The sequence below is a fragment of the Phodopus roborovskii genome, unplaced genomic scaffold (genome assembly GCF_943737965.1).
Source record: "Phodopus roborovskii unplaced genomic scaffold, PHOROB, whole genome shotgun sequence".
Taxonomy (NCBI): domain Eukaryota; kingdom Metazoa; phylum Chordata; class Mammalia; order Rodentia; family Cricetidae; genus Phodopus; species Phodopus roborovskii.
In genome coordinates this window covers 28367041-28389494 of record NW_026125295.1, presented here as the reverse complement: position 1 = coordinate 28389494, position 22454 = coordinate 28367041, and the positions used below count along the sequence as shown (strand labels likewise).

Sequence of the window (22454 nt, the reverse complement as noted above, 5' to 3'; positions counted from 1 at the left end):
AAAGTCAGCTCATTCTGTTAAGAATTAGATATGATGCTTATGAATTGTTAGATACAATGCAATTGAATAGGCAGATTTAGATTTTAATATAACAAAAGCCACTTAAGACATCACAGACCAATTTTAAAAGGCTATATTATCTGGATTCATCCTGTCCTTTTGCAGGAGATGCTGTAGCCACAGAAGCATATGCATTATCGAGCTTGCTCGGGAACTCTCTGTGAGAAGTTGGCTCAGATGTGTTGGCATCGAACTATGCACTATCCCCTAATGTTCTTTATTACAGAGGCTGGTAGTCAGAGACGGGTAGTCTTTTCGCCTCCAAGCTCCTTAAGACAGGACACACATTACAGAATGTGTGCTTCCTATGGTGGGTAAGGCTGGAAGGTTGAAGAAGACCATCTAAGACAGACACAGTCATCTGTCCTGTAGCAGAAGCACAGGTATTTTTTAAATTATATTAAGAAGGGAGAATTTGTGGGTGTCCATAAAGATGGCTATAGTCCGTCTTGGCACAAGGACGGATAGTTCAAAGCTGTCAGCAAGTCATAAAACATAAAGGTCAAAGGTGTGGCTACAGAAGGATGTTTGGGCCATCTTAGTCCAAATAACAGCAGACCTGAATCTGAGGTGTGGCTACTCCTGACCTTAAGACTAGGGAACAAGAAGTTAGAGCTAAGGTGTGGTTACTGAACCCTTAGAATAAGTGAGGAAGAAAAGTCTGTTCCATTTACATGATACTGTGTTCCCCTTTTTGGTTATGGTTTATAAGTGTGGCGAAAAATAAACTTGTGGCATTTCAGTATTGACTGATCTGCCCCCCTGACCTTTCTTCTGTGTCTCTGTCTTTCTTTATTATCTATAGCTAGCCTTTCCCTCATCCACACACCCATTCAAGTATGGACTTGGGGGGGGGCACTCGGCTGGCTCCAATTGCAGCCCTGCAAAGACCACTCCTGAAACTCCAGTTGTTTTGCCAGAATGTTCTCTTCCTTATTAACATGTAACTTAAGTCTTAAGGTTTAAAAAGTAGGAAGAAAACTAGCAAGCAAGAATAAGTGAGCACTGTTTAGAAGCCATTTAGTTTTCTTCTGGGGATTTCTATGCAAAAGGGAATGGTTCTTGAGAACAGAACAGGTTAACACAAGAATCTGAGGCAGGTATTTCATTATACAGATCTGGATGTGCAGCCTTGCCAGGCCTTCTCAAATTGGCTGCTCCAGTTGAACAGACCAGGTTGTTGAACCAGACACAATCACAGTCCTATCTCTTGGGGTTCCATTCTTGGCATCATGCTACACCATCCCAACAGCAATGCTGAGAACTAGGCCAACAGCTTCCTTTAGATGTGTAGACTGTGAAGGCTGTAGATTTTGGCTTGGAGGGTCCTTCTTGAATTTCTGCCCTGTTGGATCTACTCTCCAGATATTCTTTAAAAGAGGCATCACCACCATGGGCTCCCCAATAGCTTCCAAAGCCCTTCCAGTAAACAGCACGTGTATGATGATCAAACCCAAGTCAAGACTAGATGGAAGATGTGAATGTGCAGTTCTAGAGCTCATGTCAGGTCTTGTCCAGAACTTTCTCAAGTGTGGTTTAGGAGAGTGTTTAGCTTTGCTGTGTTGTTTTGTTCTCATCTCCTTCCCATAGTATTAAATTGTTAACTTGTCCATTCTCAAATATATCTATTACATTTTTTAAGGGCATCATTTCAATGTATTTTTCACAATGGGAATTTGAATGCTCAGCATTGTCAAGATATAAATGGTGTCATGAACTCGCCCTTCTCCCCAGAGTCCCTCTTTACCTACCTAGCAAAGTTAGAATAAAGCGAGAGGTAAACTGTCCTGTTGTGTCACCAACAGAGCTCTCTGTTCTTTGGATGCCTCTTGATAAGCCTGCCAAATTCATATCCCAAATCAGGTGTTTGACTTTTCCTTTGCCTTTTGTCTCAATTGTTCCTCCCTATAGCATCTCACAAAGTCTCTCCCTTCCCGGCATTCCCATCTCCATTTAAGCTATATCTATCTAAAATAGCTGCTGTGTGTCTGAAAACTTTATTTTGGAAACATTTTCTTTCTCTTGGAAGTTAATCGTAAGCTGCTTAAGTGCAAATTATCTTCTTGATAATTGTTTCTCTTCACTGTGCAACCGATTCAATCAAACCATAGATCATCTATAAATGTTCATTTATTTAGAGGGAATTGACAATAAAAGCTATGTTTATGAGGCACTTATATATTTTCTTTTAGCTAAGCGCTACTTTTAATGACTGTGGATTTCCTTCATCAGTGTTCTGTTTAAATGCATTGCCTATTCCGAGTATTGGGTTCCCCATAGCTATCAGTGCTTTTGTGTTTTGGAGCCTAGAAACTGCTTTTCTATGAACTATAAAAATAAGAGCATGAAACTTAATTGCAGTCATACATATTACTATATATAGAACTATAATATTAGGGATAGAGAATTCTTTATTTTCAAGTGTGTTACTCTGGGCACAAGGGGACAGTGGTGGCATTCCTGGCTTCTACCTACCATATTTCAGTGCCACCCTTCTCATTCATTGTAGAAAATAGACAAATGACTCCAGACCTTGGCAAACATCAATTCAGTAGAAAACGTTTCCATGATATATCTATATATGAGAAACTATTGCTCAGGTTTCCAAGTTATTCTTTTTCAAAGGATGCTTTGGTCCTAGAAATAGTAGTTTACATCCTATGCTTTGGTTTTCTCATTAACACCCCTTTCCATGAACTCATGCCAAAATCTTCATATAAACAAATCTAGTTATTTGTGATTTTGTCTCACATATTTTACATTCAAGTTTGAATGGTAAGGGTGATGTGTTAATTTTTTTTCCAGAAAGGCTTAAACAGATGTCTTCTCACTCAAGGGCTCTGTGAACATACCAAAGTAACAACTACACCAACATTCAATTTGAGGACTCTTACAGGAGTGTGGTTGAAAGGTTCTGTATAGGGGGCTCATGGGTGTCTCTTAGGCAGCTGCAGTGTGAAAAAGCCCAGCCCATCTTGGTTGATTGATAACTCACAAGGCGTACATCCCTACAGCTCTCAGCACAACTTGCAGACAGCTCAAATGACAGCCAAGGCTCCTCACAGTGGTTTTGATAACTGATCCTTTGCTCTCTGGGAGGGGTCTCATGCCTGTTGTATATCTCAGCTTTCTCTCATCAGTGAGATTGGTTTACTTCCTGAGAGTTATGAGCTCCCATTTTCCTTCCAGATGGGAATGTTTCAATTAGGGGAAAACTCCCAGAGCCAAAGACTCTTCACAGCCATCACCCTCAAAAATAGAAGATATGAAATCCCATTAACTGCATGGAAATAACTTAAAAAAAATAACAATCACACTTTAAAGTTCATGGATAGTAGAACTGAAATGCCAATTTATAGGTAGTTAGGATTGGTCATTCTACTTTTCTATGCAGTAATAATCTATTTGACACGCTCCTGTTTCGGGAATTTCTGGACATCCTGCATACTCAGGACCTCAGGCTCACTGCCAAGTCTGACCATCTATCTATGCAGATGAAGACCCAGCCTTCTTTATTACCCAAAGTCAGCCAGAATCTCTCCAGCCAGGTGGACCTGCTGTGACCCCATGGATTCTAACCCTAGCACCTCTGAACTGCCACCTGGATTGGAACATTTAATTCCGGTAAGTTCAAACAGATAAAATATTCATAAACAGGATCATGCTTCCAGTTTACTCATAGGCAGGCAATCACTGTCGTTCATAACATTTAGACTTTTACAGGAGTATAAAAGCACACTTTTTTTGACAAAGGGGGCCACTCGATGCCCTCGTCTGTCCTGGGACTCTTTTAAATTCCTCATAATCTATCTACCTCAGTATTCCAACTGTAGAGATCATGACACAACTCACACACCATGGCTATGTATTCTAAAATGAATCACTGATTTTTATGGATTTGTCTTATTTCTGAAGTAAAGTTTGAATGCCTTAGGAAATTGTATTTCCTATTACCTTGGAAATGATTTAGGATAATGGTCAAATGCTAGTATATATGTAGCACAAGTTTCTAGGCTTTTTAAAAATAAGCACATTATACAATATATTCCTCCTTAATTTATTATTTGACAATTTCATACCTGTCTACAATAAAATTCTAGTCGTATTAATCCACCTACCTTCTCCTGCCCCACCCCTACCCTATTTCCTACCTAAGTCCTCACCTCACTTTCCTCTGTGTGTGTGTGTGTGTGTGTGTGTGTGTGTGTGTGTGTTTATTGTTTGTTTGTAAAGCACTGAGTTTAAACAGGGATATGCCTGGACATGAGTATTGACCTATCCACAAGTGCATAGGTAAGACACTAGAGGTTAAGTCACTAAATAGTGACTTCTTTCCCCCAGCATGTGAGACCCTGAGACCAACAACAGTTCTCAGAGGAGTGTTGAGCAACATGAGCCTCTTTATTACCTGTGCCTAAATGTTTACCAGCTGAGTGTTGTGTAGACTATATAAGGAGAAACACAGCTGCTGTGAATTCATAACCACAAGACAGTATTTCATAGTCATCTTCTCATTTGTGGCTCATTCTTTCTGCCCCATCTTCTGTGATGTTCTCTGAGCCTTGGAGTGGGTGACATGGGGATACAGGTGTTCTATTTCACTAAGCACTCAACAATCACTAGTTCTCAGTACCTTGGCCAGTGGTGGATTCTCTGCATTAATTCACCATTCATTACAAAGAGAAGTGTCTTTGATTAGGAATGAGGGCAGCACTAGTATTGGATATAAATATAAATATTTTGGAGGCAGTTTTATAATATACCTGTTTAGTAAAATGAAGGTAATAGGTTCATCCCTGGTGCCCGTGACCTTCCCAACCATGGGACTTTGACCTGGTCTCTGGTTTAGGGCATGAATTTCCATCTGCTAGATCTTATAAAAAATCAGTTGTTCACCTTCATAAGAGATGTGCCACTATTTCGGCAGTAGGAACATCTTGCCTAACATGATGATATTATAGTATACAAGGTGTGAAGCTCACAAACTGTTTGAAATCCATCAGCAAGAAGGAAACTTCTAGCTGAGTTAAAGTAGGATTTCCTTGAGTTCTGGAACCAAAGTTTATAGTAGGAGATCAATGGCAATGGTCATAACCTGTAGAGTTTGGGGAGCCTTTAGGACCTCCTTGATCAATAATTCCTTGGGAAATGTTCGATCCCTGACACTCGGATTTTTAAGCTAATAACCCATAGCTTCTGGGATAAGCATTCTACCCATCCATGGTACATCCATTCTGACAGTTTAAAATTATGAAGCTTATAAATTAGTAAGTTTTGATGTGAATTCTTAATGCATCCTTAGTTTTTGTTAACTCTCTTTCTGTACCTCCTGTTCTCCCCAACCCCTTCCCCTTGTTTAAAACTTGCCACTCCCAGTACTCCTTTCAGATACCTTATCAAAGGTATGCTACCTTCCTCAGTTTTTATAAGGCCCCTTCATTACCCACAGTCCTTCCATGCCCCTCTTGTTCCATTGTGGTTTCCACAGACAGCACAATTTAAATAAACACATACGTAAAGAACCAAAGCCATGCATATTTGAGAGAGAACATATGGTGTATGGTGTTTGATTTTCCAAGTTAGAGCTTGCCTCACTAGCTATGATATTTTCCAGTACCATCAATTCACCTACAAATTTTGTCGTTTCAATTTTCTTTACAGATGGGTAAAATACCCCTGAGTGCATGTACTGCATTTTCACTTCTTGGCTTTAGTTATTGGACATCTAGGATGACTCTGTTTCTTAACTATTTTGAATCGAGTGGCAGTGACCATATGTGTACAAACATCTCTGCAGTAAAACATAAAGTCCTCTGAGTACATGCAGAAGTGACATAGCTGGGACATATGGAAGTTTTATTTTCAGTCTCTTGCAAAACTTCCAGATTGATTTTCATTGTTCTGAATTCATTTACAATCCTGCCAAGAGTGTGAATTAGGGATAATAAGAGCTGATGCTCTGAAAGTGCTAGAAGGAAGGTAGTGAGTACATTCCACACAGTCATGGCTAGATCTTTCTGAACAGAACTCTCTCCAGTAGCACAGGAAATAAGATTGACAATCAACCAATGGTCTCTCATGAAACTGAATTAAGTACAAGCAAACTGTTAATGTGTGAAGACATAGCCTAGGAAATAGAAGTGGTATTGAAAACTGAATTTGGATTCTGTGCACAGTAGATCTACTATTTTCTTGTAATTAGTAAAGTTATAGTTTTCATTCACACTGCTTTTAGTATTAGACACACACAGTGTTTCAAATGCCAACAGTAAGAGAAGAAAATTCTGGGCTTTAGGGTACTGCATGTAGTTTAACATACCAATGTTAAGTTGATACTTGCTTTGTTTTATAAATTAGATAAGAGTCTATAGTTCAGTGTTTTTTCTAAAAGAGCATCTGGGGTTCAGCAAATATTTATAAGAAATACTCTGAAACATTTTTTTTTAAGAGTCAACAGCATGCTGGCCATGGTGACCCATACCCTGAACCAAACACTAAGGAGGCCAAGTCAGAGATGTCATAAGTGCAATGCTAGATTAGATAAGGAAACTAGATTAGATAAGGAAACACTGCTCAAAACATACTACAAACACACAATTCATAACATGTATGTTCATTTACCACAAATGATGACACCAAGCAAGAATAATTTTCAGGTGAGCAGATACACCTCCTTATTTGGATAAAGATGTTTCCATATTTTGCAAAAAATCTAGAAAGAACTTTGCTTTCTAATTTTTTTAAATATCTCAGGTTAAATCAAATTGACCTAATTCTCCACATTAATAGAAAGTTAATTTAATAGATTATATTTTAATGAAAAAGCTGTTAAAAATAGTTTTGTTAAAAAATAAACAGTTGTGAAAGGTTGATGCTGATAAATGTTGACAGCTGGTTATAAATAATAAAAATATGAATCCAAATTTGGTTGACTAAAACATCTGAATTTCTTAATTTTATTTTCCCTGTGACAGATAGATCACATTCTGATTCATCAGGACTTTGAGTTTGTGGAAGGTGTGTATTTTGTTCTATTCATCCTATTTCCAGAAAGACAATGAAAGTTAAGGCATACTAAACTCCACAAATACTGCATTCTAGACAACGCAGAATGGCAAACTTGATTGCTTACAATATCTTTCCTCATAGTATTTGAATAAGATGGTCTATCTAAAAATTTTCATTCCTAAAAATTAGGAATCTCTTGGTAAATATTATAATAGTCAACTGCCCTCATGATACAGATGCTAACTTGAAAAAAGAACACCCAAAGCTTATATTTGCTCTCACATCTATAAATGTTTTATCACCCTGCTTGGTTTCCTAGCTTCTGCCTGCTGAGTTGTGAGCGATGTGAGAATTTCACAGAACCTCCTTCCATGGTTCAGCTCTCACAGTGAATGGTCTTTTGGAATTAGGATGGTGGTGCTCTGTAAATCACTGGTAGTGCCATGCCTGGATTCTAGGTCTTATAGGGATCTTCTACTCTTCCTAGCTTAGCACAGGGACCTGTTGTGTTGGAGATGCTGTGCAGAGCATGGGCTAAGTGCTTACAGATGTCTCTACAGGTCCATTGTCTCCAGGTGTAAAAAGAAACTGAAGGAGCTGCAAGAAAATCATGGTAACTGCCAAGGGGAGGGAGAACAATGGGAAGATGTCTCCTATCTATCAGAGCATGACTTAACTGAAATCTAGAGCACCTCTATACAAAGTGTCTTTTCATTGGAAAAGTTAGAACATGCATTATGTGGCACATTTCTAGACTTTATTAAAATACATAGTTGTTTTTATTTAATTCAACTTGCCTTTAATGCACATTATTAAATATTATAATATTTTGGGCTATGTTTTTCTAAAACAAGTTTTTCTCTGGAAATAAACACTATCACTTCGTAATATTTTGTATATTAAGTATTTACAAAGATTCAATTTCAAGGCATACATTATTAAGAATTTTAAGCCCCAAAGTCAGATTTTATATATTAAACAGTCTCCTATTTCTATTTTTTAGATATGTAAGGTTCAAATATTTATTCAGCAAATATATTCCCTATGTAATATTAAACCACATTTACTAGTTCTCCAGTCCTTGATTAAAAAATACTCAGGTCTATGAATTTTGCTTATTTTCTTAAATGGAATTATTTTTAATATTAAAAATATAAAAGATGATGATTTCTCTATTTTCATCATCTGAGTTTATAACCAACATTTTTAATTTTATCTTATTAAAAAGTAAATAAATATAACTCTGTATTTGTGTTTTTATTATTTATTTATTTATTTATTTTTTCACTCCTAGGACTCTAACCTAGAGTCTTGTGCATACTAAGCAATTATGCTACTACCATTAAACTACATTTGTAGTCCTGTTATGCATTCATTTTGTTGGTTTTAATTTCCAAGGAACTGGAAGAAAACTGGAAGCTTGGTAATAGACCATGTTACATAATTTAACTGCTATTTGAGTAATAGATGCTCTCTCAGTAAAAAAATTAATCTTCAAAGTAGTTTTGTAAATCTTTGCAAAACTACTTGTGGCAGGTGTTGTTAACATGCCAATTTTTTGTTTTGTTTTTCAAGACAAGGTTTCTCTGTATTGCTTTGGAGGCTGTCCTGGATCTCACTCTGTAGAACAGGCTGGCTTCGAACTAACAGAGACCTGCCTACTTTGCCTCCCAAGTGCTGGGATTAAAGGCATGAGCCACCAATGCCCAGCTGATAACATGCCAGGTTTAAGTGACTAAATCTAAGGCCTCCCCAAGTCTCATCGAAGACTCAAAATGAGTCCATAATACTAGAACTTCTGAAGGATATTTTTCTATGGGCAAATTTTTGCTGTCTCTAAATGAGAGGATTCCCATAGCTGGATTTTGATAAGATAATATTTAAGGATCTGCATTTAAATTTAACACCTGCGTGTTTTAGCATTTAAAAGAATACCAGTAAGGCAGAGGTCATTTGGAATGCCTTTGGCATTGTGATAGCATGGTACAGCACTGTGATATGACAGTTGAAATCTGAGCTTAGTGACCATGCACCTTTCTCACACTTGCCATTTGTCTGGCATCTACCTATACTCTTCAAGGAGACTCTGGGCTCAGTGCAATGTTATTACTCACCTTCCATTTTCAGTCTCTCCCATTTCACATGCCTGCATGGAGAGTAAGTCTCGACATTGCTTCACCATAATGCAAACACGCAAACACACACACACACACACACACACACACACACACACAGTTTATAAAACAAAATCTAAACCAAACTGATTTCCTACACTAATTCACATAATTTTAAAAACATCAACCATTCTTTAGCTTCTCCATAATACATGGCAATTATGCTACAGAAGTGAAGATTCATCCACACATGTGTCACCACTGTGCCTGACTCGTGCAGCAGTCTCCTTCATGAATTAGACCATAGAGGTATCAAAAAATGACTGTTTTATTTTCCGTTTCTCCCAGAGGTACTCGATTTCTTCTTTGTTTGCGAACCTCTCTTCCTTTACTTTTTCTTTTTCTTTCTTTCTTTCTTTTTTTCTGAGACAAGGTTTCTCTGTACTGGTTAGCTCTGTAGACAAGGCTGGCCTTGAACTCACAGAGATCCACCTGCCTCTGCCTTCCGAGTGCTAGAATTAAAGGTGTGTGCCACCAACTCCTGGCCCCCTCTTCCTTTTCTTTTGCTTTTCACTCCCCCAGACTGTATTATCTATACATACCTTCCTTTTTTCTCTTTTTGTGCTAACTAGAACACTATCTGGATATTACATGATCTTAGGAAAGTTGAGGATTCTAATGCACTGTTGATTATGATTTCCTGTTTTTGTTTTTTAGCCATTTTAGGTTTTGAAACTGCTAATAAGTACAAAATCAAGAACAAACTTGGGCAGAAAGTTTACTATGCAGTAGAAGAGTCTAATTGCTGCACACGCAATTGCTGTGGGGATTATAGGTGTTTCTCCATGAGGATTCTTGATAACTTGGGTCATGAAGTTGTAATTTTGAAGCGACCACTAAGATGTAGCTCTTGTTTCTGTCCCTGCTGCCTCCAGAAGGTTTGTGAAAACTTACCAACACAGTTTTCAAGATAGTTCAGCAGGAATTTTGGCCATGTTATTTATGCCTTAAAAAGTGATCCACAAGCAATATTTTCATCTTCTTCCAACTGTAGGAAGATAAACACTAAGTCCATGCCCCCTGACTAATCTCCCCTTAGTGGCTGAGTGACAGCTCAAACAACAGTTTCTGATGTTTAAAGGAAGAAATATTGTCCAAATCTGTTGTCAGAAATAATCATGACTGGCATGGACCAAAGTAATGGAGCTGCATGTCTGAGGATGCCTGAGTTGGAAGAAGGATGAATCCAACTTGTAATTTAGCTGATGACACTCCACTGGAGGACAAATAGAAAAAAAAAATCATATCCTGTATTTTTTATTTCTTCTCTTTTATTAAACACAGTAAGTTGTGTCTTCTGTAATAAACATTCCCCAGGAGGAGATGTCCTCGGCTGTCTGTTTCATATCACTTGATGGTCTACTCATTGAAAAATGTGCTTTTCAAAGCAGATACCAGGGCATAGAGACTTTATAGGGAGGGTAGCCTTTGTGTGGATTTCACTAGCCCAAGAACATGTCTGCCCACATACCCCAGTGATTCTATAAATAATATCCTTAAGCAGAGATAACAGGGAAAAAAGTTACTTAATGTTTAATACTATACTTACTTACTTTGAGAGAATGAGTTTATTTATAAAGAATTACTTTGTTTTCCAGGCTATTTATACTAGGTAAAATCTACCATGCACAGCAGTATCTGAGGAGAATGTGTTTGAGGAAAGTGCTACATTTGAATACCAGTATAACATGGTCATGAAGTTTGATCATCAGAAATGATTATTTACAGATAAACACAGCAATGCATTGTGATGCCCTCCTAGTAAATAAATATCAAATATCAAGGCCATAAGTCTAGTGCTCAGTTTCCTTTCCTTACACAGCATTAGGACTCAGAGTTGAAAATTCACCAATGGTCAGAGTTCTGTCCACACAAATAAGCCACTGTTAATACATCAGTGTGTTAATAATTTTGACAGTTTTTATAAATGGAGATATTAGTGAGGCATGCAAGCTTTTAAGTGTTCAAAATTCATCCCTTCTGTGTATTAGCTGAGAAATCTGATGCAAGTTAATTCATCTTACCTTGGTGTACTATCTCCTCCATGAACTAAGAAAAGAAATAACATTGATCTAATTAAGTGGTATTGTAGATCTACTCACTGTCATTCTAGGTAAATGAAGCCATAGACAATATGATGATAAACATATTTATCAATGTTCTGTTCCGTTTGTAGATAGAAGTGCAAGTTCCTCCTGGGGTGCCCATTGGTTTCGTTATTCAGAACTGGCACCCCTGTGTTCCAAAGTTTACAGTTCAAAATGAGAAGAAGCAGGCTGTTCTAAAAATTGTTGGTCCATGTATCACGTGCAGCTGTGTAGGAAGTGTTGATTTTGAGGTAACAGATGTGATCATGTTTATTGGATATCTTTTCCTTATAAATCAAACATATTTTGCGATGACCTGCAGTTGTATTAAGTGGAAATTTTTGTGCAAATATTTCAGAAAACAAATAACATGGTCAGAGAAATATTTTCTGGTCCAATGAAAGATCAGTGCTGATGCTGTTAAATAAGGAAAATGTGCAGTCATCTTAAAATATCCACAATTTCAGTACTGGCTACTTTTCTTATTGCTATGACTGATACCTGACAAGAAACAGTTTCAAGAAAAAAAGGTTTGTTGTGACCCACAGTTTAAGGATTCAGCAATGGTCAGTCACTGCATGCACATGCTACATAGACTTATGTGCAAGCAAAATACATTAAATAAAAATAAGTGAATCAGTTTTAGAAGAGAGAAGCTAGTGCAGGTATAGTGCCTACTGTCCAAGCATGCTTCCCTGTGATCTCCCTGTTCAATTGGTCCACTGAAAACATGTTTTACATTTACTTCCTGGAGGAATTTGTAAAGCTGATGGAATTTTTTTTTTTTTTTTTTTTTTTTTTTTTTGTCATTTTGACTTTTGACTCTCTGATTTTCTTCAGAAAACCTGAAAAAATATTAGGCCTATATTACATAGAGAAACAAAAATACTCCAAAGCTGGAGAAGAGGGATACCCCTTCCTGATAAACCTTTAAAACTCTCCGGAGTCACTCTGTCACATTGGTAGCCATGAAGGTTTTTTATTGATGTATTAAAATCCAGTTACATATACATGAAACCTTGTCTTCAGTGACCTAAAAATTTAATCACTGACATGGGCAGTTCTAAGAAAATACAATACAGAAACACTACAAGAGATTGCACAAGGCATGAACGTGTAAGTTTATTGGCATGTATGTATATAAAGACTATATGATATGTGTGTAAAAATAGATCTATATATGAAAGCATCTACATATGTGCAAAATTATTTATATTTTCAGAAACCGACAGAACTTAAGCTGGCATACAATTTACTTGCAACTAACAAGTGAAAACAATGGAGAAATATTGTGATTTTTTTCATGTGTAATTACCAAAATTTCTATTTTATGTAGCAACCCTTCCAATGTTTAGTTTCATGACAGCATGATTTGAATAGAGTGTCTATTCCCTCTCATACAAACCCTGGAACTGTTTAATTTTTTGAGAACTTCTTAAGCTCCTCTTTTTGTTCATTGACTTTTGTTTCTAATTCAGATCAAATCTCTGGATGAAGAAATTGTGATTGGCAGGATTTCCAAGCATTGGTCTGGTTTTCTGAAGGAGTTACTGACAGATGTGGACAGTTTTGGGATCCACTTCCCATTGGACCTTGATGTGAAGATGAAGGCTGTGATGCTTGGAGCATGCTTCCTCATAGTAAGTCTGTTCCTTGTAATTATTATTTCAGGTGGAGTCCCCAGAACCATATGGAGATAACATGGAAAACTTCACACTTAAAGATCACCATCTAAGTTAGGGAGATGGGAAATGGCTATGATCATATTTCATTGTATATATGCATGAGATTATAAAAAATTAAGAAAAAGCAAATTAACCTGTTATGAGCAGTTTTCCTGCCAGCCTGGTCCCATAGCCGCAGCAGCCCCAAATAATGCACAGGATGCTGTACTAAATATAAAGCTGTTGTCCAGTTACTTATTGGCTAGCTCTGTCTTAAATACTAACCCATCTTTATACTCCACATGTGAGAGTGTGCTATATTTTATTTTCTTCTCTGGCTTATTTCATGTAACTACTATCTTCCAGGTTAATTCATTTTTGTTGTTTATAAAAAGGTTTCATTCTTGTGAACATATAGCATCTCATTTGTACTATACATACCTCATTTCCCTTTGTTATTCTTTTCTTCTTTGGCTTGGTTTATACTTTGGTTATTCTTTGGTATCTTGTTTGTCCTTGCCTCTAGAAAAGGTCTTACCATGTAGAACAGTGTGGACTCACACTCAAAACTCTATTGCCTCCCACTTCTGAGTTCCTTCAGTTTTCTTGATTTGAAAAGTAGCCTCATTTCTGTTGCTGAAAATTGACTTTATCATTTTTCTTATTATCTAGGACTTCATGTTTTTTGAAAGCAGTAGCGGCCAGAGACCAAAATTCCCGATATGTCTATGAATCGATGAATGTGTCCTCAGAAAATGGGAAGCTAGAACACTGATTGGGATGAAAAGGAAACACAGTGGTTTCTTTCATTGAAATCACTCATCTATCCTTGAATTAAACTAGGTTGTGCCTAACACTACTGTCATATGAGTGGCTTTTCAAGTTATCTGTGGGGATCCGGCTTTGTGGGGCTATAGTCGATACTAGCCAATTTGCCCCTGGTTTGTACCTGAGAGGGGGAGTATGGATTGAGAAAGGGCAGATAAAGACATTAAAAGAAAGATAGAGACACAGGATAGAGTCAGAAGGGCAATTCAGTGAATACTGAAGCCCCAAGTTTATTCTTCACCATTCTCACACACCCCAACCCAAAAGGGGAACATGATATCATGTATGCTGAACAAATGGACTTTCTTCCTTAAGTCTCCAAGCATTTAGTAACCACACCTTAGACTTAATTTCTTGTTATCTTGCCTCGAGGGTCAAGAGTAATCACACCTCATACCAAGTCTGTCGTTATTTAGATAAGACACCCAAGGCCAAGAGCAAACATCCCACTGTAGCACGCCTTAGACCTTTAGGTCTTATGATTTCCTAAGGACAGATTTGAAGTCTCTGACCTTGAGCCAGGATGAATTAGATCCATATTTATGGGCACCAACAATTATCAGTTTATTTCCTAGCTCACTAGCTTATAGATGCTTTAGCAGATACTCACTTTTTCTTTGGGAAAATTAACATAATATTTAGAAACTTTATTGTTCCTGTCCTTGTTCTTCCATCAAAAAACAAAACAAAACAAAAACAAAAACAAAAAAACACTTGACAGGAGTGTTCCCCTGTGCCTGACCCTGTATCATTGCTGGTAGTAAAATTTTCTATTGGTAATGGTATTAAACTTTTAAAGTCTGAGTAAGGACTGTGAGAATCTAATGCATGCCCCTCCCAGACCATGAGTAATTTCTCAAACAAAAATGAGAAAAAGGCTTCATTGTGAAAACTAGTGATTTCAAAATACAGGAAAATGGCTCAGGCCAATGCAGAAAATTTTGAATATTAGATTTCTGTTCCATGGCTTTGAGTTTGCATCAAATTCACTATGAACATTGGGAAGACACTAATTCTTTTGCAGGAGAGAGAGAGAGAGATTCCTATGCAGCTACACTGACTTTCCTTTCTTTCAGCTTGTAAAAATGTGAAGACGGGCTTGAGGTGGGGGTGGGGTAAAGTCTGGAACAGGCTGAAAGTTGGTAGACAACACTGGACTTGAACATGAATAGATGGCGAGAATGCTGCTCCTTAGGTAATCAGCCACAGAGCTCTGACTGACCATCCTTTGCCACGTTTGTATAGTGAAAAGTACCCTAGTAACAGTTCATAAACTTGCCTACCTTGGAGATCTGCTGCTTGCCTGCTATGGACATTGTGTCCTGCTTGTGCTCTGTTAACATGTTGAAGTTTTTCTGCCTCAATACTCAACAAAATCATTGTATTTAAGATGTGCTCAGGCATACATGAAGAAAATATTAGGATACTATTCAAGGTCTGTCTTGCTTACTGCTCTATTGCTGTGAAGATACACCATGACCAAGGCAACTTACAAAAGAAAGCATTTGATTGGGGGCTTGATTACAGGTTCAGACGGTGAGCCCATGACCATCTTGGTTGGGAACATGGTGACAGGCAGGCATGGTTCTGGAGCAGTATCTGAGAGCTTGCATCTGATCCACAAGCAGAAGGCAGAGATTGTGAGACTGGATATGGTTTGGGCTTTTGAAACCTCCAAGCCCATTCCTGGTGACACACCTTTTCCAAAAGGCCATACTCCTAATCTGACCTAAACAAGACCCCACCTAAGAAAAAAATATTCAAATATATGAGCCTATGAAAGCCATCCTCATTCAAACCACCAAAGCTCCTAATGAAAACATTCACATACCAATTAGTGAAGAATAGTCAGGATCTACACTGCATCAACTGAGACAGCTGCTATGCAAAAGAAGAGAGAAGGCAGAATTTCTATTAGGAGTTGGACCGCAGTTTGAAAGCTAACCTACCATTACAGACAAGGAGGGAGAGGGTGAAAATAGGTGGCTCACCTTGCTAGCCATATTATGAAGATCAGGCTGCATACAGAGAGCAATCCAGGATTTTGAGAAGAATGGAGTAAGACATGCTGGCCAAGTGCCTTCTACTTCAAAAACGGAAATCAAGACATTTACGACAAACCTTCATGTTCGCTGAGGAGAACTTGGTTGAGCCATTAGATCTTATTTTTTCATCAATGGTTTCATGTAGTTCAGACTGCCTTAGAACTTGATATGTAGTCAAACATTATCATAAACTTCTGATCTGTCCACATCTTCCACCAACTAACTTTCAGGATACTAGGCATGTGCTACCATGCCCAGTTTTATTCAGCATTGGAAATTGCTTCGAGGGCTTTTTACATGGGGCAAACACTGTACATCTACATCTCCAGCCCTCCTTCTTGACACTTGTTAAGACTATAACGCTCCTTCAGAATAAGACTATAGAAGCTCCTTCTGAACAATTGCGTAGTCCCTCAAAACCATTTCATAGGCCTTTATTTATCCTGCTTTGATACAATATACATCCACTTCACTCCCCACTTCTCAGCAAAGTGTATACTTGAATGAAGCCTTATCATGCATTGTGCCCATTCATGCCTAAGCATTATCTTGATCCTGCCTCATCCATGAACTGGACTCTCTCTTTGTGGGTGTTGCTGTATCCCTAAGGCCTCACTTTAACCCTCAGTACTTTAGTTTGGTAGGGACCACTTTGTCCATCTTAGCTAAGAATGTCTATGACATGGTCAATACCTACATGATTTGGAGTCCTTACTACTTAAAGCTGGATTTATGGCCCATGCCCTGAAATCACTCTTCTTTCAAATGGGCAAGGGGAACTGATATATTCTACAAATATTATAAGTTCTCAAAATATCCAGGCCTCTCTACACAGGTTATGAAATTAATAGTCACTTAATTTAAATGCCAATAAAAACAAGGCAGTAGTTTTTAAAAGCATGTATACATTATTGAAATAAACTATATTATTTGTCAATATTTTGATGTAAATCAAAGGCCAAATATGGGCCAGCTCTTCTGTCTTTTCCATCTTACATAAAGGCACATTTTCTCCTTCTAAATGTGTGTATATTTGTGTGTTTAGGAAAGGTTGAATACACACATGCTGTGGTATATATGTGGAGGACAATTCTCTCCTTCCCCTGTGACCTGGAGGGATCAAATTTAGGTTGTGAGGACTGCAGAACAAAATCACTTTTACCTAATAAACTATGGCATGCATCCAAGGCACACATTTTATGAATTCATTCTAGAATCTGCTTGGGACTTTCTTTAGCTCCCTGGTTCTGTGATCTCCATTGAATGACTTCAAATGAGACACACAAATTGTAGTATAAGGGCCAGGTGGAATTTATTACAGAGTGATTTAAGGCACTTTCAAGGATGAGGGGTGCAAGGAACATAGGGACCTTTGTAAATTATGTGAGAGTGAAAATAGCCAGAGAGAACACAGGGCCAATCTATATTTTAGGCAAGCCATAAGATGTTTCTAAAATCTCTAAAATACTTAATTTTCCTGGGGAGTGACCTTTTGTCTAGAAGGTTTAAAGGCCTATTTCGACTTTAAAAAAATTTTGAGACATGGTCTCATGTAGTGCAGACAGGCCTCAAACTATGCAGTCAGGGATGACCTTCAACTCCTAATACTTTCTTGTCCACCTCCTGAGTGTTTGCTCCATAGAATAAGAACACAATGCCTGGCAAGAGAAACCAAAGGCTGTCTATAATGGAGTGTATTTGCTGGTGACTATGAACAGTTGTAGCTTTCTGTAATTAGAAGACTATATTATCTATTTGCCAGGAGTTTGGGCCATATGTGGATTTCATAAATAGAGAAAAAGGAGTCCCAGTTGACATAGATTACTAGCTTACAACAGAAAAATGACTCTTCCCATTTACATGAGCTGAGCTCACTGGCTCATGCTCCATCCATGTCACCAGACCTGAATTATCAAGCAACTCCTGTCAATTCCTGTTTGCTTCATTTCTCTATGTGTACATATATACATACACCTATATCCATGTATATAATCTGACACGTGCAAAATTATTACCATCCACTGGGTAGTTTAAACATAAGACTTATTCAAGTATTGTGTAACATACATCCATGTAACACTTTTACAAATGATATCTAAAATGCTTTTGAAAATAATGAACTTAACAAATATTGGATTTCTTAGTTTCTCAATGTTTTAAATGAACTCATATGGTATTTATGCATCATAAATGATCATTCTGGGCAGAAAACCATCTTATACTTGCCTCAATTCTTGATCTCTAGCTTACTCCCCCTGAAAAGATTTTTTTGGTGGGGGGGTATCCAGTGAGATGACACCACAAATAGTTATCTGGTGCCAAAGATGATTGTCTGAGTTCAACCCTCAGGACACTCATAGTGGAAGAAGAGAACTTTGAACATTATCTGAGTTTCACATGTGCACTGTGACACAAGAATGCACACTCGTAATTAAATAAATAATGCATTTTTACAGATTTTTTAGTTAGCACTGGGGTTGTTATTTAGTAGAAAAAAATGCCTTATTTACAAGGATGAGGGTCTAAGTTCGGATCCCAAGAATGACATAAATAGATACATGTGTTTGTTCTTCCTGTCACTCTGGGGGAGTAGAGATAGGCAGAGCATCTGAAGACAGCTCAATTCCTGGAGTTCATTGGCCAGCTAACCTAGATGAATTGACGAGCTTCAGATTCAAGTACAGAACATGTTTAAAAAAAAGTTATTGAGGCTAGACACACATGTGCACCCACATCCACATGTGCATTACCCACTTATACCGCCATAACAAGTACATATATTACACATAACACACACACACACACACTCCAAATGATCAGAAACCTTTCTCTATATGTGCATATAGAGAAATTTTCTCAGATATTTTAGTGATTTTCTTCTTAACACACTATAATTATAAAGTTATAGAGTTTGAGGCCAGCCTGGTCAAACAAAACAAGTTCCAGGACTGTCAAGCTTAGTCAGTGAAGGAAACCATGGAAAACTGAAAGCTGATCAAAATGTAATTAAATGAGGTGGCCATATTCCAGCCCCATCAGGCATCAGGACTTCTCAGCTTCAGCCATATTGTTCTGGTTTTGGAACCAAGGATAGACTAAAGGTGTTATGGAAGTTTCTTCTACAACTCAAGAAAGCTATTGAGGCCAAGCAAGTGTCAGGGGTATCCCTGAATGGAGGCCAAGAGAGATCATTGCATGAAGCTGTGAAAGCAAAGCCTGCATTGCTTTGGAGACCCCAAGATGTTGAAGATGCCAGAGCCATTGGGGGTTCCTGCCAAGAAAAGCTGCTAACAGGGAGTGGAACCATCCCAAGAGAAAGGAGTATATTGCAGTCAAAAGCTGAAATTAATTGGCACTCTGAAGAGTGTTTTGATATCAGACATGGAACTGCAGAGTTTGGAGTTTGCCCAGTTGGTTTTAAGAATTCCTTTGGTCCTGTATTTCCTCACTATGCTCCCTTCCCTACATTTTGGAATGGTTATGTATCATGTGCCATTGTATCTTGTAAGTATGTGATCTGTTTTTGATTTGATTCGATAGGTCATCACAGTGAAGAGTTTGCATGAATCTCAGAGAGATTTTGAACTTTCGACTTTAAAACATTCTTGAGGCTGTGATACAACTATGGGGATTTTTGAAGTGGACTAAATGCATTTTGCATTATGACATTGTTACATGCTTATCGGGGCTAGGGAGTGCAATTGGCCCCCATAAGCTGATAAGGAATGGCGCTATTAGGAGATGTGGTTTTGTTGCAATAGGCATGGCCTTGTTGGAGGAAGTGTGTCACTGTGAGGACGGGCATTGAGGTCTCATGTATGCCCAAGCCATGTCCAGTGTTTCACACCATTCCCTGTTGCCTGTGGGTCATGATGTAGGGCTCTCAGCTCATTCTCCATCATCATGTCTGCCTGAATACCACCACGTGCACTATGACGATAATGGGCTAAACCTCTTAACATGTCAGCCACCCCAATTAAATGTTGGGGTGTACTGAAAGCACAAGGGAAGGCAATTGTACATATGACACTTAGCTTCTGCAACCAGAAGCTATTTGGAAGGATGAACTTTGAAGCAATAATCATGTAGTTTTAAATGTAACCTCTTTTTTATTGATTTTTTAAAAAAAGTTAGCTTATGATATGCAATCTTTTTTTTTAGAGCTCACTTTAAAGTACTATGACCTTCCCACTTTAAAAAATTATACTAAGATAGTTTGGAATCGACATAAAATAGACATACAGATCAGTGGAAGATCGGAATGTCCAGAAATATATTTATATAATGAACATTTGATTTTTTTGTAGTATTCAAAAAAACATCAAAGGGAGAAAAAGTGTCAACAACAAAGTTTTCTGAAACAGCTGGGCATTTACACATGAGGGAGTCAATTGGATAATTACACCACAACACAAACATTCTTTCAAAATGAATCAATGGCAAATGCAAAAGAACTGAAATATTAATAGTAGTAGTAAGACATAAGAATAAAATACTAACCCTGGATTAGGGATGGTTTCTTATGTACAAAACATAAAGCTCAAGCAACAGTAGCAACAACACCAGACAAGTAATTTTACATCAAAATTAGAAACTTGTGTACTCAAATGCAAGTCATCTAGTAAGAAAACACATAGTTGGAGAAAATATTTACAAATCTTATAAGGACATGTTATCTATATATATGAAAAATCTGACAATTCAGTTAATAACAATATGATGTAAATAAAAAAAGGGCAAAGATGCTTAGGCAAAGAAGATGTACAGAAATCAATGGCATAAGAAAGAGCATTCAAGAGCATCAGTCATTATAAAAATGAGTCAAAAATATGAGTTATGCTTTTACACCCACAATGATGATTAAAATTCAAAAGATAGGCAATCCCAAGTGCTTGTGACAGTACAAAGAATGTAGATCCCTCTTATATAGCTTGATAGTGTAGCCAGTATGGAAAACACCATTTTGTATTTCAGCACAATTTTAAATATGGGTATACTATAATGGGTCTAAACAATTCTGAAGTTTACAAGTTTATCTTTTTGGGGGATTTTTTTTTATAAATCATGACTGTCTTTTAGATATTTGTCTGATTGCATTTTTGAATGTGCATAAGAGTTGATCATACAATATTTGTCCCTAAAATGATGAGAGTAGATTCTGTAATAACTTCAGTGACTTTGTAGACACTGCTAGAATTATCTTCTAAAATGCTGAGCTGGAAGCTGGGTTTGTATATTTCCTAATTCTAATTCATAACAAGACAAAGTAAACAAAGAATGATTCTTCTTAAGTCCGGGTCAATAGTGCATTTTGTTGCCATGGAGATTAGTTATAAATTCATGGGAATAAGTGCACTGAAAGTTAATATTTACCACAACCATATTTTACATGTTTTATTGTTACAAGCACTTTCCCACCAGCCTGGTCCCAGAGCCACGTCAGCCCCAAATAACACACAGAGGCAGTGTATTAATTATGAAACTGTTGACAGGTTACTAGTGTTTCTTATTGGCTAGCTCTGTCTTAAATATTAACCCATTTTTATCAATCTAAGTGTTTCCATGTTGTCTTATCTTACCAGAGAGAGGGTCTGGACCTCTTCTCTTACATCTCACATCTGGCTTTCTCTCTACTACATCTCCCAAAATCCTTCTTGTCTATCCTATCTATCCTCCTTATCCTGCCTAACTTGCTTTCCAATTGACCAACAGGGCCGTATTCATTTACCAATAAGAGAAACATGTTTAGAGAATGACATCTCCCATCATTTCATCTGGTTCTTACTTAGGCAAAATGTCAGCCTGTCTGTCCTTAATGATAGGATCGTAGAGAGGAGAAAAAGTCCATTTATTTTCCAATAATTCTGAAACATAAACAGTTTTATTAATGGAGATTGAAGTAGTCACATTGGGAATACTGTTAAGGATTCACTTAACTGGAAATGATGGGATCAACTTGAGCATGTTGTACTTTGACTAGTTCAAGCATAGAATACAAATGTAAAACATTAATGTCCACAGAAAACACTTTTTTAAAAATAGAGCATAGATAAAGAGAAAATAAAATCTTTATGCTGATTTCAGACTCCAGTTATGTTATTTCAGTAGTGTTGAAATTTAAAACTAAATGTTTAAATCAATTCAATATGTCTCTCTCTCTCTCTCTCTATATATATATATATATATATATATATATATATATTCTACAACTCACTATGAAATAGATGTGGGCATCCAGCACAGCACCCATCTGGTTAGCTGGATTACAACATTTGGCTGTAGTATAATAATGTATTTTGGAACTTATTTGATCTGTGATAGCATAAATTGGTTCTTTTCAGAATGTTACATCATTATGGCTCCAACAAAATATTTTATATTTCATTTGAATTTAAACTTTCATTTTCACAGATGTAGTGAAATTTACTTAAAATGTTATAATTTTTTATCTACAACTCTAGATTTTGATAATGTAACTAAACTCTAGAAATGCTGCTTCTGTTTTATGCTGCTTTAATACTTCCTTCTTTATACTTGCAATGGGTTTATTATTTTATTTACTTTTAACCTTTAGCTAATGAATATTAG

The 22454-nt window shown here is 37.3% G+C and overlaps 1 protein-coding gene across 1 annotated transcript; it reads left to right on the top strand.

The window, feature by feature from the left end:
- The first annotated feature begins 3620 nt into the window (after positions 1-3620).
- Positions 3621-13725, top strand: LOC127234284 (phospholipid scramblase 1). The gene is made up of 6 exons (XM_051201182.1): positions 3621-3684; positions 7035-7077; positions 9900-10120; positions 11419-11580; positions 12808-12969; positions 13666-13725. Exons 1-6 carry the CDS (start codon positions 3628-3630, stop codon positions 13723-13725), a joined length of 705 nt encoding a protein of 234 aa, XP_051057139.1. The 5' UTR covers positions 3621-3627.
- Positions 13726-22454: the final 8729 nt, after the last annotated feature.

Excerpts from the sequence above, each read along its gene's own strand:
- LOC127234284 (XM_051201182.1), top strand. The coding sequence starts at position 3,628 with ATGGATTCTAACCCTAGCACCTCTGAACTGCCACCTGGATTGGAACAT. Across the intron at positions 7,078-9,899 it reads GGACTTTGAGTTTGTGGAAG|CCATTTTAGGTTTTGAAACT; the intron begins GTGTGTATTTTG and ends TTTGTTTTTTAG. Across the intron at positions 10,121-11,418 it reads GTCCCTGCTGCCTCCAGAAG|ATAGAAGTGCAAGTTCCTCC; the intron begins GTTTGTGAAAAC and ends TTCCGTTTGTAG.